The sequence below is a fragment of the Syngnathus scovelli genome, chromosome 1 (genome assembly GCF_024217435.2).
Source record: "Syngnathus scovelli strain Florida chromosome 1, RoL_Ssco_1.2, whole genome shotgun sequence".
NCBI classification, from domain to species: domain Eukaryota; kingdom Metazoa; phylum Chordata; class Actinopteri; order Syngnathiformes; family Syngnathidae; genus Syngnathus; species Syngnathus scovelli.
The window spans coordinates 16288666-16304096 of NC_090847.1; the positions used below are offsets into that span (position 1 = coordinate 16288666).

Consider the following 15431-nt stretch of genomic DNA (forward strand, 5'->3'; position numbering starts at 1 on the left):
GTGTGGCTTTGGTTTTTAAGTACTATATCAACTGTGATCAAACAAAAAAAGAAAACATTCCTGGATTATAACAATAAATCAACCACTATAAAACAGCAAAGAAAATAAGAAACAAGGCACAGTTCTGAAGTTACATATTTAATAAATGGTGCTGCTGTATTAATAGCACACTTGTTCAAACAGGACTTCCCATCACTTTGAGACACAGGACACAAGTCTTTGTTGGTCTGACGCTACCATTTATTGCATGCAACGTTTTTCATATCAGGCATTTGAGACGAACCCTCAAAACATCAAGAAAAAGAACAATGGAAACTTGACACTTGGAATCACATATTTTCCTTAAAGCCGAACCAACCCCCACTGTCATCATACAGTAAATGCTAGTAAAAAGCTTATGGAAACATTTGATTTTACAAAAAACAATCTCATATTTGTACCAATATGGTATGGAAAATCATTTAGATTCTTTATTTGTTCTTAAATAAATAGAGCAATTCCCACTGGACACGAATAGAGGCACTTAAGTTTTTTTTCCTTTTTTGTCAAATGTTCTTTCCACATCTGCATTGTCTTACATACACATTCAGCAGTGGTTACATGATTGAAAACCAAAGCACTCATTCTTGATGAGCCGGATTTAGGGAGACCACGACGACTAAAAATAAATACGATGAAAATCAATGAAAAAGAATCAGCACAGGTGGAAAGTGTTCATGTTTTTTTTTTTAAGTTCTCATGTGGAGGACTTGTTGCCGTGCGAATGCGACCGTAAACAAAGTCACACCTCTCTCACTCACTTACTCACACGCACGCACGCACGCACGCACGCACGCACGCACGCACGCACGCACGCACGCACGCACACGCACACGCACACGCACACACACACGCATGACAGAGTATAGATGTTCAATATCTTGTTTCACATCATTCAATCATCTGGTCACTTCGAACTGACATAAACAACCACAACAACAATAACACAACAACATCACTGTTTGCAGGAGTCACTGTCCCTATATTGTGGAGCACAAACACTGTTGTCACTGTTGTCCAGTCATTTTTCAAAGACTCGACACAATCAGCTGTACACGTATACGCACAACAACACACAACAAACGACCAAAATGTCCTGTGGCGAGTTGATCGGATTCAATATTGTGCAAGGTTGCCATTGTTGCACAGTCTTTTGGTGGGATTGGAAAGGTCTTATATTTTATAGCCAACCTTGGACAGTTAGCTAGGTTGCTGGGTTACCGTGGGAGCCAGAACTGAGCCAACGTCTCTGAAAAGAACTGGTAAGGCCTAGAAGGAACTCAAGGGATACCAAAATGTGCCATTCTTTGTGTGCTGGGATCGGTAGTCTGATTATTCTTTGGTGAAATATTTCATTTAGAACAGGGATTGTCAACCGGTGGTCCACGGCCTTTGAGTGGTTCGTGGCGGTATTGCTAGCGGTCCGCGTAATTGGAAATGTTATTCATTTACCCATCCAAATTATGTCAAATGTAGCTGAGATTGCCAAAATAGACATACAGATGCAAATAAACAACCTGTATAGGTCTATACTCCTTGAGTGGAAAATCAAATAATATTCCACCAAAGCAGTGGTCCCCGAGTTGCTTCTTGATTATAATGGTGGTCCCTTGGACAAAACCAGTTGAAAATCCCTGACTAAGAACAATGACAGTAAGGTCCCAAGCAAATACTGATTATCTCCACTGGTTAGATTGGATTTTTGGTTCATGTATTGAGTTTTCCAGCACTAAAAACAAAAAAAATGCTTAGCATTTAGGAACAATAATGACGTAAATTACTAAAAGAAATGAGAAAAACAAAATTAAGAGGCATTGCAACCAAACGATTATGGTCAGGATTTAGTGCAAAGGCAATCGACATAGTAAATATAAGTATGCAAATATGCGATCTACTCAGACAGTGGCAACAAAAACCACTGTCAACTTCAAATACTGTATTTTTAGTACAATTGTAAGTAAATCATAAAAGTGCTGAAATAAAGCTGCAGATTAACTGTGTATAGAACAGCAGCAATGGTCACTTAAATTGCTGAAAATGCAACCAGATTTCTTTAATTTTGAATATAACAAAATACAAAGTAAATGACACGATCACACAATGAACAATAAATAGCCACAGGAGAATTTAGATTCTTAACAAGACTGGCACGTTAAGGTGACGGATGTTAGTCTTGTGTTCTCCTGTTAATAAATTATTTGTAATGTTTATACAAGAGCTTGCCATTACCTGCATGCTCCTTGTCTAATTGGTGTACCAGACAAGTACTTTAGCAGCTGGATCAATATCAGACAGCATGTTTCTTGGAGCCTCTATAGAGCTTCCTTCCAAGAGTCATCCTCTTTAATTACAATCAGGTTGAACATTTCCCTTTTAAAAACAACCCCATCTTATTAAAAATACATCTAACTTATATTTCTATTCAGGGAGGAATTTAAACCGAGTATAATTGTTGTCTCTCCAAAGAGGCACATAATTTTAATTATGCTAATATGCACTCAGTGAGTCACATTCAAAGGATGTAGTTACTGTTAATTCCTAAGTGCGGATTGATTTTTGCCCAATTAATCCAGGAAGTCAATGCCATTATATTACGATTGCATGTTGTGTCATATGAAGGACCCCACCAGGGACAAAAGCGTCATTGTGTGTGTCATCTCCCTGATCCCAGTTCTAGCTCCCAGGCCCATTTTATGATTTTCCTTTTTTATAGCTGGCTCCGGTCCAGCGCTTACAGCAGGTGAGCCTCGATGCGAAGCCAGTGCAGTCCCTGTCTGATGTAACGGACCAGCTCGGTCATGCCGCTCTGCTGACTCAAAGGCTCTATCACAGAGTCAAGCTCCTGGAAGAACTCTGCAGGGAGACAAGGAGACACTCCAGTTGAAACATTCAAATACACTTGAGGTTCTTCACTGCCACAGCTGAGAAGATTAGCAAACAACACAAGAGCACTGAGACTGTTAGCAATAATGGGGCTGATGTCTGTGAAACCTAAAGTGAAGGGATTATGTATCTACAACATCTAATGGGAAACAATACATTAAAAAAAACACAATGTATATTGGTGATACAGTCCACACCCGTTTTATCACAGTTTGGCATTTGCAAATGCACCTATTTTAAGATTTGGAACCCATGACTTATTAGTTTGCTTTTCTTGTTTGAAGGCCATCTCGTGGCAAGTTGGTGCTAATGAACTACGTTAAAGTGATTTAAGATGCTTCGTTTAGACGAAAGTTGCACATCTCGGGGCATCTTGGTACCAATGAACTCTGTTGAAGTGATTTTTAGAGCTTCAGTCAGACTTAAATCATCTTGTGGCAACCGTCAATTGTAAAGTCCTTTTCACATTGCAGGGAACGGCAGCATGGAATAATAATGGCGCCCCTGGTTTAGACGTGCTGATGTACAAGCACCAGAAAATAAAAACTGAGAATTTTTCCCCTGGTTTGGATGAGGCCGCACCTTGACAAGATAAATAAGTATGTTTCATTGTCGCAAAAGAAAGCCCTGGCTTGGCTCATTGTAAGAAGGAAGAGGTGGAGACCAACATAAAAAAGAAATTGTGAAATTGTCACGCCAAACGATAATAAGGTTTGTCTTTTATGCCATTGATGATATTAGAAAAAAGAGCAATTATCTTTCAATTAACAAAAATATAAAACACTTGATCATTGAAATGTAGAATGTAATTTCTTATATAAATAAGCTGCGAAAAAAAATTACTTCAGTAAATGCATACACAACACAAACAACTAGTTATCTGGCTTATTGACAATTCTCGCACTCAAAACGGATATCTGGTGTGTTCGCCAGTTTGTTTAAGTATCTGGTGGGCATAGTGAATGTTTGTCGACCTGTTCATAAACAAGGAATGAAACGACAAAAATAGCTCTGACGATGATAGCTGTGAGCCGGCACAACTATACGCGCTACCTTCCTGTCTATCATTAGCGCTAGTGTACCCACCCACGCTTCAATAATGAAGGAGAAAAAGTTTTGCGAGCGCTTGTGAATCGGCGAGACACATGCGAACTGATTTGCAAACCAAATTGTTTAAACTGTTGTCAAAAGCTTTGGGTCCTTTTTTATTCATTTACAGACGCACACAATTTCATAAAATACAGAAACGTGGAGTTGCCAATGTGAAAAAAAAAAAGACTGGCAAATACATAGGAGATATACTCTCAACGCACTAGCCAGAACAATAATTACCTAGGTGATAAACATTAACACTTTATTTCAATAAATTTCTGCAAGTGTTTTCTTTTTCAAACAATCAATTCTATAACAGTCCTGGGAAATCACAATGCCCCAATATTTTAGAATAACCCAGTGGGCACCAACATGATACAAGATTAAGTAATTGCATTAAAACAAAACAGACCTTACAATGATGATATGATTTCATTTCCCTACCTTGACTACCAGTGGCCAATCTGTCTGCAGTCTCCCAGTGCTCATAGCTGCGTAGGATGTTGTTAGTGATGTTTACATGACTGGCCGCCATGTGGTGGATGCGTTGCGGAATAGTTATGCTGCCTGACGAATTTGTTGCACCTCCCGATATTCCTCCCCCAATGCCGCCGCTGGCTGGGGAGAGGCTGAGAGAGAGTGGAGACGGAGTTCCGTTGATCCTAGAATACACAGAGTGTTAGGCCCGCGTAAGCCCGTGAGACTTAAACGTAATGAACTGAAACGAGAATCTTAACGTGTGTAGTTCCGTCTGTCAACCAAATGCTACATGCTGGCTGTTTAATGGGGAAAGCGATTTTCTAGCCTAGCCTAAAAGCAAAGCGCCTAAAGTTATCTAGGAATGCTTAGGTGAGGAAGAACTTGCACAGAACCCAGGCCTCAAACCCGCCAATCACATTTGGGAAAAACAGAGAGTGTCACAGTGGACATATTGTTAGCACGTCCGCCTCACTGTTCTAAGATGTGGAATCTTCATGCAATTATTCCCAACCTGTCAGGTTAATTGAAGTGTCTACATCGTCCACAGGGCATCAAACATGAGTCTGAATAACTAACTGTTTGTATGTTCCCTGTGGATGACCAATACAGGGTGTATCCCACCTGTTTGTATTACGTTGAGAAAAAGATTAAGGCAACTATAAGTTTCACAGTTTGAACATTAAATTCAGTTATTCTTTTGATACTGCTCGAGAGAGAGTCCTTGCACCACTAGTGGTATCCATACCACACACTCCTGGCTCTAGACACACAAAAATTCACCGTTAAAATTGCAGATATGGACAATTTAAAAGAGAGGTATTGAAATGCAAATGTGAAAGGGCTGCATCTATTTTTGTTTTTCAATGACTCTTAGGTCCACTTACTGTACTGCGGTCAGTCAGGCCACTTTTGTTAGTTCACACAATATGAACTAAAGTGGGCTGGTCTGAGCCATGAAATTCCAAGGCTGATAATAACAATAATAATAATAATAATAATAATAATAATAATAATAATAATAATAATAATAATAATAATAATTCATTTTATAATGCAGTTTACGTTTGGCACCAAATCTCAAAGTAAGACTAAAACAATCAGAGACTAGTAAAAATACATAAAAGTAATAAAACAATATTTAGCTATAGGCCAGAGTAAAAAAGTGGGTCTTTAGTCTTTTTTTGAAAAATGAGTCCCACTGCGTCTGAATTCCCTTCCCTAATCCACTGCAACGTCTTTCCCATCTCTAGTAACAAATACTACATTAATAAACATAGAAAAGTAAGATGGTGTGTTGCTTGTAGAGCAAAGTAACATTAACAAATTAAAAAAATCTCCCACAGTGGCTGCGTGGTTCTGACAGTGACGACGATTATGGCCCTCGCTAATCTACAGACTTGCGCCTTCTGAGCTGCGCGCACATCCCTGCACACGTGCTGAAGGCCAGTCCTGCTGTTATGCAGCGTCAGAGCTGTTCAAACTCATTAGTTTCACATCCACAGCGCCGCCATGCCTCCCCTCGATCTATCACCACCCACTCCATCTCACCTCAGCCAGCGCTCAACAACCCCTCTAGTCTTCTCCTGCTCACATCTACAGCAAATCAATCTCTTTCTTTACTTTTGTTTGTTTGTCTACAAGATTGCTAAAGACGCCAGGGCGGCAGCGGAGCTCTAGTGAATTCTGAATTCAAAATTATCTATTGTATGTGAGAGCAAGCAGGTACTCACTTTCCATTTGTCCTCCAGGGAGAGGGTGCTTGATGGGAGCTCTTGGTCGAGTTCTGGTTTTACAAGGAGACACAGGAAAAGCTAAATGGAAGTATACTTTTAAGACTTTGAGTAGTAGCACAGTAACGTTATCTTTTCAATTATTTTTCAGATGCTCAAAGTTCTTTGGCATGAGGTACCATATTGTGCTTCGAGTGAGCAGTATGAGTGTGTGAGAGTGATCTTTCCGTATTTAACACATCTGTTTTATTTGTAACCAATTTTCTTTATAATCAACAGTATGGGAACATGTTTTTAGCCTGGATTTAAAAGAATTTACACGTGGACTAAATATTTTATATTCAATCAGCATTTCTTTAATGCACTCAGGACCCAAACTATTCAGTGATCTATTGATCAGTAGCCGAATTTTAAAATATATTCAACAGTGTAAAAAAAGCCTTTAGGATTGGAGATGCTCTGATTTCTTTGTTCTGGTCAGAACCCAAGCTGCAGCGTTCTGAATGAGCTGCAGCTGTTTGATGCTCTTTTGAAGGAGTCCAGGCAAAAGATTTGGAGCATGCAATCCATTAATCCAGATAAATTTTTCATTTTAAAAGGCAGTTTTGATGATTGACTTGATATGTCTATTAGCGTCCCAAGATTTCAGATGAAGTCTGAAGGTGTTTTCTAACAGCAATCCTCTTTTCTTTAATGCTGAAAACAAATAATTACCAATTTTTTTCAATACTATAGCTGAAGAAAATGTTGGTTCATGCACTTGTTAATTTGCTCTAGACACAGACACAACACACTAATTGAACTGCTGTCAATTGAGGACACTATGTGTTATCCATATAGCCATGAAAACCAACACTGGTAATCTGAAGCATTTGATCCAAAGTTAACAAGTACAAACTTAACAAAAGGGTTCCAAGAACTAACCCTTGAGGGACCCCACAACTCATGTCCATTTGATGAGATCCAAAACTTCCAAAGGTCACAAAGTAACTTCTTTTTCTAAGAAGGACCTGAACTATGTTACGACTGTTCCGTTTAAAATATATAATACATCAGTAGTAAGACTCTTTTCATCTGTTACACCAGGGGTGTCAAACTTTGGAACCGCAGTCTAATTGTATTTGGTCCACAAAGACAAATTGTGCATCGACTTTGTGTTAATCCTAACATTGCAAATTGTCGTCACTTTTAAAAAAAATAGAGATATTTCTGGCAATTTTTATTTCCATTCATCTTCCAAAAAATCTGAAGAGTTCTTACTAGTCTCTAATTTCAAAACCAGTTCTATACTATATATAATATGAGGTGTTCATACATTTATTTGGGCTGACAGTCATAATGGCCCTCCAAAGGAAACTATGACTATGATGCGGCCCACGACAAAAATAAGTTTGACACCCCTGCGTTACACTGTGGTTTGATTGGTTCGTCCGTCTCTTCAAAACATAATGTGTATCGACATAGTCTGAGTACCACATGCATGCACACGCACACGGACACGCACGCACGCACGCACGCACGCACGCACGCACGCACGCACGCACGCACGCACGCACGCACGCACGCACGCACACACACACACAGCGCCCACAAATTCCCATTGCTTTTACTCTCAGAAATCCAATCCCATCACTGCATATGCGGCACTGTGATAATGACATCCTCAGTAATTAATTAAACTACACATAATTAATCAACACAAGTACATTAAACTCAACAATCCTCTCTGATGATTGATGGAGCTAATTAATGCGTTAATATCAAAGAGAAAGCATGGATTTTAATAATGCCATGCAAAATTAATGCACAGCACCATGAAAACGAATATGGAATGTGTTGTAATTGGCTTTGCATGTTTTACACTCATGGAGTGAGAAAGTAAAGTCACCATTTTAGTGTGTGTGTGTGTGTATGTGTGTGTGTGTGTGGTGTGTGCGTGCCCTTGCCTGTGTGTGTGTGTGGTGTGTGCGTGCCCTTGCCTGTGTTTTACCTTAAAATACTCCATCAGCGAACGGGAGTACTTGACAGCATGGTCTTTCTTCAAATGGAACATCCGCAGATACAGCAGCGACAGACAGCGGTTACTATGGAAACAAAACCATTAGAAGACAGATGAATACAAATACACCATAAAAGCCTCATCTTCAATACTGCATTATCTTCATGTCATTTAAAAAAAAAAAAAAGAAATACAGTCAGATATTTTATACATGTCCTGACATAGTCTGATGAGCACCTATTAAATACACCAAAGGCAAAAACTCAGAATGTGTTTTTCTGATCATCCTTCATGTTTTTCCCCTAACAGAAAGAGCAAGAAAGAAGACCACAGGTGAAAAACCAAACATACAAGGACATAACCTTGTAAGGCTAATAGAATTGCAAAATGCACATTTGTAATTTCAAATATCCATCTGGCAAGTTTCCATTGTGGGCCCTTGGAAAACAGACTCAGGAGAATTCAGCGAGAAAAGAGAGGAAGGAAACTGCAGTCATGGAAAATAATTATTAGAGGGTATGGAGTATTTTTTCCCTTCCATGCATTTAAAATGTGCTTCAGATTACACACAGATTTTTGCTTTGCATGGGCATCTAAATTCTTTTCTGTTATGCCCCCTCAGGAGGAAGAAACTCTTCCATACCCCTCCAACTCTCATCAGTGACTACAACTAGTTTGCCTATACAATTGAAATTGTAAGTACACCTCTACATAACATTGTATACTGATTAACTTGTTCCCTGGGATCGTCCCCCCCTCCCACCACCACCACCACAGGCATCGCACTGTGCCCCCTAAGTATTGGTCCTGGAGTCTATCCGGGCTGCCAAAACCAAAACTATCTCCACCAAAGACGGTTGAGTAAACCACTAACCACTTGTTTGCTAAAACAATAGCATATGATTGTTTTATTGAACTAACATCAAGGTTGGACTGTTCCATCATAAAAAAAAAAATAATCATACCATAACACGGCAAGTTTCTTCTCAGCTATGGTGGCTGAGTGGCTGGTGAAGTTCTTCAACCTCATGGCATACCTAAAGAAACAGTGTAAAGGGGATAAACACAGAGAGAGAGAGAAGTAAATATCTATTGATAAATTTTTTATCGCGTCTTTCCTCATTAGGGTCGAGGGAGCCTATGCCAGAATTTAGAGAGAGGGTACACATTTGTTAATCGCAGGACTCACACACACACACCCCCAACCATTCACACCCCTGAACAAATTGACCAAACATGCATGTTTTGTTTTGAAAGTAAAAGGAAAAGCATGAGCAGAATAAGCATTGCCGTGAATCGTGATTTAAAAACCTGACCTCCCGTGCTGCTCCTTAGTAAATGTGCAGTACCACACCATTCCTTCAGGTTTGATACAAATTCGGACACAGACGATTTTTACACTGTAGAAGGATATATTTTCAAAGGCCACATTTGGCTATTGGTATTTTTTCTCCAAAAAACAGAGCTACAAGGGTCATATTTTGCCTTTCGCCCTCAGTGACCTAATCAGCTCTGGACCATCATTTTCTGAAATGGTTAATCAGTCTTATGAAACTCCGCAGTGACAGGAGAATCAAGGAAAACGACTTGGCTATTTATGCTTTATTGATCTTGAGGAAAATGTGCGTCCTTCCTCCGATTCCCTTCACTCGGAGACCAAAGGTGCATACTCGCAGCCCTGAAGTGTCTTGCCCAAGGACACTTCTGTAGGATGGATGAGCTTGAACTCGAGTCCTTCAGTTAAGAGTCTCCGTGTTCGACTTATCTGCTGTCTGAGAAGTAGTCTCCATGACTTCATACACTGGCAGTTATTAAAGGTTCAAAACACGACAGCAACCCATTCTGTGTTTCTTTTAATCAATTTGACTTCTTAACACGACGTATCATCCATACCTGATTAACTCGACGGTTTCCGAATACATTGTGTATGGAGATTTGGCCTCAAGAGGATCACGCTCCATAGCATTTCCACACTCAATGAAAGAGAGGGCGCCGTCTGCGTAGTTGACTGCTTTACCAAATTTGTCCATCTACACACAGAGAAAGCACGTAGGAGAAAAATACAATAAGACACCTACACAAATCTGTTGATAAAGCTGAGGAAACTGTGCATACATTTAAGGTAAATAATAGGTCACATCATTGTTTACAGCAGTCAGGTAATTATTTGGATAATGTAGCAGGCATCATCAGTCCTTGAGTGCAATGATCACATGGCTATATAATGGAGCAATTAAATTGTATATTACAGTCCTTGAAGCAACAATACACAAAACCAAGCTAGTACTCTCATTATTACCAGTAGTCAGCCCATTCTGTGTGCTTTCAAATAATTTCCATTCCATCTTTGCGGTGCTATCTTCCAGCATGAAGCAGTTTGTGTAAGTGTTATTGTGTGTGTGTTTGTGTGTGTGTGTCTGTAAGATTTTTATCCAGTAGTGATTGCAGATGAACTTACCAAAGCATCAGCCTTGTGCTTGAGCCTTTTGGCTTCCTGCATATAGTAGTCTGCACTATGGACACTGGATAGAGCACACAGGACATATAAAGAGGAATAAATAGTATGTGTGGCTAGAAAAAGTCATTCACCCTAAAAACAAACTGTCTTTCGTGTTGAAGTAAAAAAAGTATAAAAAAATAATAAAAAAGTCTACATAGTGGGACCAAACGTAACTCAGGCAGGGTCACATGGTGCTTTCTAACTGAATACGGGAAGCTAATGGTTAAGACAGAGCAGACTCCAGGGAAAACACTGTGTGCTTTTTTTTTTTTTTTTTTTTTTTTTTTTACATTGGTTAAGCTTTCTGTGGAGTATCTGCTCTGTCCTAGATGACTTAATTATTTTAGTTTCGAACTGACTAAGCATTGCAATTTAATCATATGAGTCACCTACTACAGAAATTTCAATGGTAACAAAGGGAATCAGAAGAGTCCAGGATAAAAAAAAAAGTAATTATGTTAATTACTGTGTTTGGGTTGTCTACTGTAACAATCACTATGCTTGTACATACGTGTCAGTAAAGGACAGTCTTGGTCTGGGAGGTTCTGCAGGTTCTGTCAGTGTTTCTGGCCACGCATCTGAGTTGGACTGTCCGTTGGCATGGAAACTGTCTCCACAGGGCTTCTTGTTATGATGATCTGTTAGCTGTAGAAGTGGAAGACCAGCTTTTATGTATATATTAGGAGAAAATTACACAATCAAAAAACATAAGAGTGAACATACTGTAATGTATTTGAAGCTGCCATTAGTGAATAAACTTGTCAACAACATAGTGGACAGATGCTGCTCATTCACACATAATAATATTGATATTGTATGCTTTTGCTAGCAAAAGTCTGCTTCCAAAATATTTCACGACCTAAAGCTTAAAGCTTCGGATGGCCCACATTTTTGTCCAATCTTGTATTTGCCAAAATAATAGCCCTGGTTTATTTTAAAACCCGGCGCCATGTTGGGAAGTGATGTACCGTCAAGTCATTGACCTTGTACCTACCAAGTGCTATTTAGTGATATGCCAGATGGCTTGCCTGTGGATGGAAATGTATCTTTTCTTATTTGTTTTTACCTCAATGCGACCCTTAAAAACACAACAAAAAACAAACCAAAACAAAAAAGCAAGTGTGTCAGCCCCACCCACTTCTTCATTTGACATTGAGATGTCGGATATATTTATTTATTTACCCTCCGTCAGCATTGACCCTGGAAAATTCAAGAATGACTCATGTTTGTCAGAATCTGACCAAGAAAGTGCTGTGTTGTATTGAGGAGGTGGCCAGACCAAGAAAACTGTCAATACTGCTGCGTCGCCCTCTTTTTCTTTCTTTGTTTTATAATCTTTTTGTGAAATATCACAATTAATGATGGATTGTGAGGTATTGTGAAATTCCCACTCCGAGTTAAAAGATATAAATATACGTACATCATCCGCTATCATACTATATGAATGTAAAACTATTTAAAGCTATAATTTATAGCTTTTCAACACATTAAATGAATTTAAGGAATTAGGAGTTACTTCAAATCAATAAAAAAAATGAAAACTAGAATCACAGAATCAAAAATATTCCATTGATGATGATGGTTTTTCTGATCAGCTCTGGACACATTTTTATCATTCATTGTTCATGATCCGTTCAATTACGTGTCATAAACAACTAATAGGATGTTGGTAATCTGACACATTTTAGGACTTACACTAGTTGCAACATTTCTGGCATGTGATAATCCTCTGCTATCTCCTCTCCTGTGTCGGTGCGTGGAGGAGGACACGGGGCAAGTGGCGCCGCCATCCTGGCTGAGAGATGAACTGTTCTCACAAGTACGTTTATGAGGGGGTTCTTCAGAAAGGGGGGATAGTAGTGGAGGAAGGAGCTTCTCATCTTGCCGCCGGGACTGTTTCCTGTTTAGAGATCTAAATAACACACACACATGTACACACACTTAAAAATGCAATAGTACCAGTCAAGCCTGCCCTAACGTTTGAGCTTTTTGCATCAAAATATGCTTTCTGTACATAATGCCTTGATGTTAATTTCATTTCAGAAAGAACACATTTTTGTTTTTACACAATAGGACGGCACCAACTCAGGTAAGCAGCCGGGAATGAGTATGAGTCATTCAATCATTTTCTTTTTTGTCAAATCGACACACGCTCCACCACGAACATTGTTGTGTTCCCATGTGCACAACTTCACCCAAAATCAACCTACCGTGGATTTCCCAGTGATCTTGAACTGATTTAGTACATGCATTGCATACATTACATGTATTGGAAAGATTCAATTGACAAGAATAAATGCAAGCGTACCTGTTGGAAACGAGGAGTTCCAAGCTTTAACATGGTTGAATTTCCTAATCTGTTTGTCACACTCTGCCTAGCCTTGTTGCCAGCTGGGAGCATTTACCAATGTTTGTGAACAAACACAATGTTTGAATAAATATACTTGTGATTGATTTCACTAATGGCAATTTTGACAACATTTTGTCCTCCAAATCTATTCAAAACATGGACAGCAACATCAACCTCCTAAATACTTTCTGTGCAGTGCTGATCCATCGACCATAAGTTAAAAGTGGTCCTTTCTTGATCTTTCTTGATGGAACACGGATGATTAATCCCTCAGTTGCCTTTTTGAAGCTCCTGTGACTCATATTGTTTGCAACATCATAGATAATATTTGGGATGTTTTTCCTCTTCCCTCAAGCTCTTGGGGGGGGGTGATGCAATGCAAAAGTTGCTGAGCTTGCACAACAGCACCGCAGGCCTAGACATTAGTGATAATATACAAAACCTCGGAGACAAAACTAATTAGTGGCTGAGTGTGTTTGCCTGTGTGTTATGGCTGTGTATGTTTGTGTGTGTACCGAATAATGGATGCTAGCAATGTGCATGAATATGCTAATATGCATGTTTGTGTGTTGTTTCTAAATGAATGCTGGTATGTGTGTGTTTTCCATGGCACTTCTGGATATTTTAGGGTGACAACTACCAATGTTAAAGCACAAAATGACCACATGATATCTGCCAAATATTCTTCTGCAGTTTATGGAACGTTACTTGAAATTGCAAAGCCGCTTTTGCGAAACTCTCGTTTTCAGTCATTAATTTATAGCGTTATGATTTCACCGACTGAGCGGTGATAATCTGTCAAGTCTCAGATTAGAGAATGGTGAAAGGCTCTGAGTCGGGTAATCACATCAGCCAGTTTACCGCTACTATAAAAAGCCTCTTGGGTGAAATACAGACGATCTACACACTGAGACGTCTGGTGCCCAATGTTGAAGGTTCAACTCCAGGTCACCCTGACATTCCCTCCCTTCTCCCTTGCCATATAATCTGTGTTTGTGATGAGATGCTTAGTAAATCTCAGTAGACACCACATTGACTTTTATGCGATGAGACTGTCGGCTACATCTGTTTTCAGAAATTCAAAGAGGGCATGTTGCATGTCAATAGTGTCACATTGAAGTTTCTATTGCTTTATTTAACATTAATTGAAATCTCTCTGTAGTTTATTGTTTTGAAGACATTTAAAATTTGTATCCTCTTTAAGTCTTTAGTGATGAGTTGGGTGTAAGCACTTGGCATGAGTTTGAATGGTGCTATGGGGCAAAATTGACCAAGGAGAATGGAGGTTGTGACAGCTGCAAGTTTTGCAAAGTCTTCTCTCAATCTACCCAAATGCATGCCTCTTCATTGTTCAACATATTGTACATATGGAATATACTGACTCATCATCGTTACAGCACAGTACTGTACTTACTCCACAGAGTTGTTTTTGTGGTTGTGTATTGGAGAGATACAAGGTGGAAGGAGCTGACAGTCTTTGCCCAGTTGTAGTTTTTTATTGTTGTTGCCGGATGGCTCCATGTGGTCCAACTGGCAATAGAAAGAAAACCAAAAATGAGTTTAAAAGGGCGACAGGGATTGTGCACTAGCAAGAGAAGGTACATTTATAGCCAAGGTCAGTGGCGGCTGGTCAAGAAATGGTGTTAGGGCACCGCCCCACCTCACATGGCCATCATAATATAATTCTCTGTGAAGGCTAAATAAATAAATAAACAACAAAATAAATAAATGACTAACAGTACAAAGTGTTAAAAAAGAGATTTATATTTGCCACCTATATAGGCTATAGGTATAAGAGAGTATTATCATGTCGACGTCTTCAGGTCACGACTATTTATATACTGTGAAGTTTCAGATTTTTTGGGGATCACGTGCAGGTCGGTTATTAAGATTTTTCTCTTGTGCGGTGAAGGAAATGTGAACTTGTGATAGTTCACCAAGATACTAACGTGTGAGGTGACACCAATTTTGTTCAGCTATGCTGTTGCATCTGCTTGGTAATCAACTCATCCACAGCCAGCTCTGTTAAAATGGATCTTTGACATCTATAGTTGTCAATGGCAGTGAATGAGTTAAAATTAGATTTTAGTTATGTGGTTGTTACTCCCAAATACATTGTGTTGTCTGTAATACCTACAACATTGCAAAACGAGGATAAATTACAGGTAATCAGAGAGCAATATTGAAGAAACTCTAGTTTTCATGGTATTTAGCTCGCAGTGGTTGGTGCCTTGTTTGTAATTTTTCATCAAAAAAAACATTGCTTATAGGATGAGCAAATAAAAATTACCGTAATTTTCGGACTATAAGTCGCGTTTTTTTTCATAGTTTGGGTGGGGGGGCGACTTATACTCAGGA

At 39.2% G+C, this 15431-nt stretch overlaps 1 protein-coding gene across 4 annotated transcripts in view; it reads right to left on the bottom strand.

Moving 5' to 3' along the window:
* Window positions 1–218: 218 nt before the first annotated feature.
* Window positions 219–15431, bottom strand: part of aff2 (AF4/FMR2 family, member 2) — a 116160-nt gene continuing 100947 nt past the window's right edge. For all 4 annotated transcript variants that reach the window (XM_049733838.2, XM_049733832.2, XM_049733822.2 and 1 more), the window contains exons 17-26: window positions 14488–14603; window positions 12419–12635; window positions 11235–11368; window positions 10682–10745; window positions 10117–10253; window positions 9189–9260; window positions 8215–8308; window positions 6225–6277; window positions 4459–4676; window positions 219–2892 (exon numbers count right to left, since the gene is read on the bottom strand). In XM_049733838.2, the coding sequence (XP_049589795.1) occupies window positions 2771–2892; window positions 4459–4676; window positions 6225–6277; window positions 8215–8308; window positions 9189–9260; window positions 10117–10253; window positions 10682–10745; window positions 11235–11368; window positions 12419–12635; window positions 14488–14603 (1227 nt within the window). In that variant the 3' untranslated portion in view covers window positions 219–2770. The remainder of the gene's footprint in view (window positions 2893–4458; window positions 4677–6224; window positions 6278–8214; window positions 8309–9188; window positions 9261–10116; window positions 10254–10681; window positions 10746–11234; window positions 11369–12418; window positions 12636–14487; window positions 14604–15431) is intronic.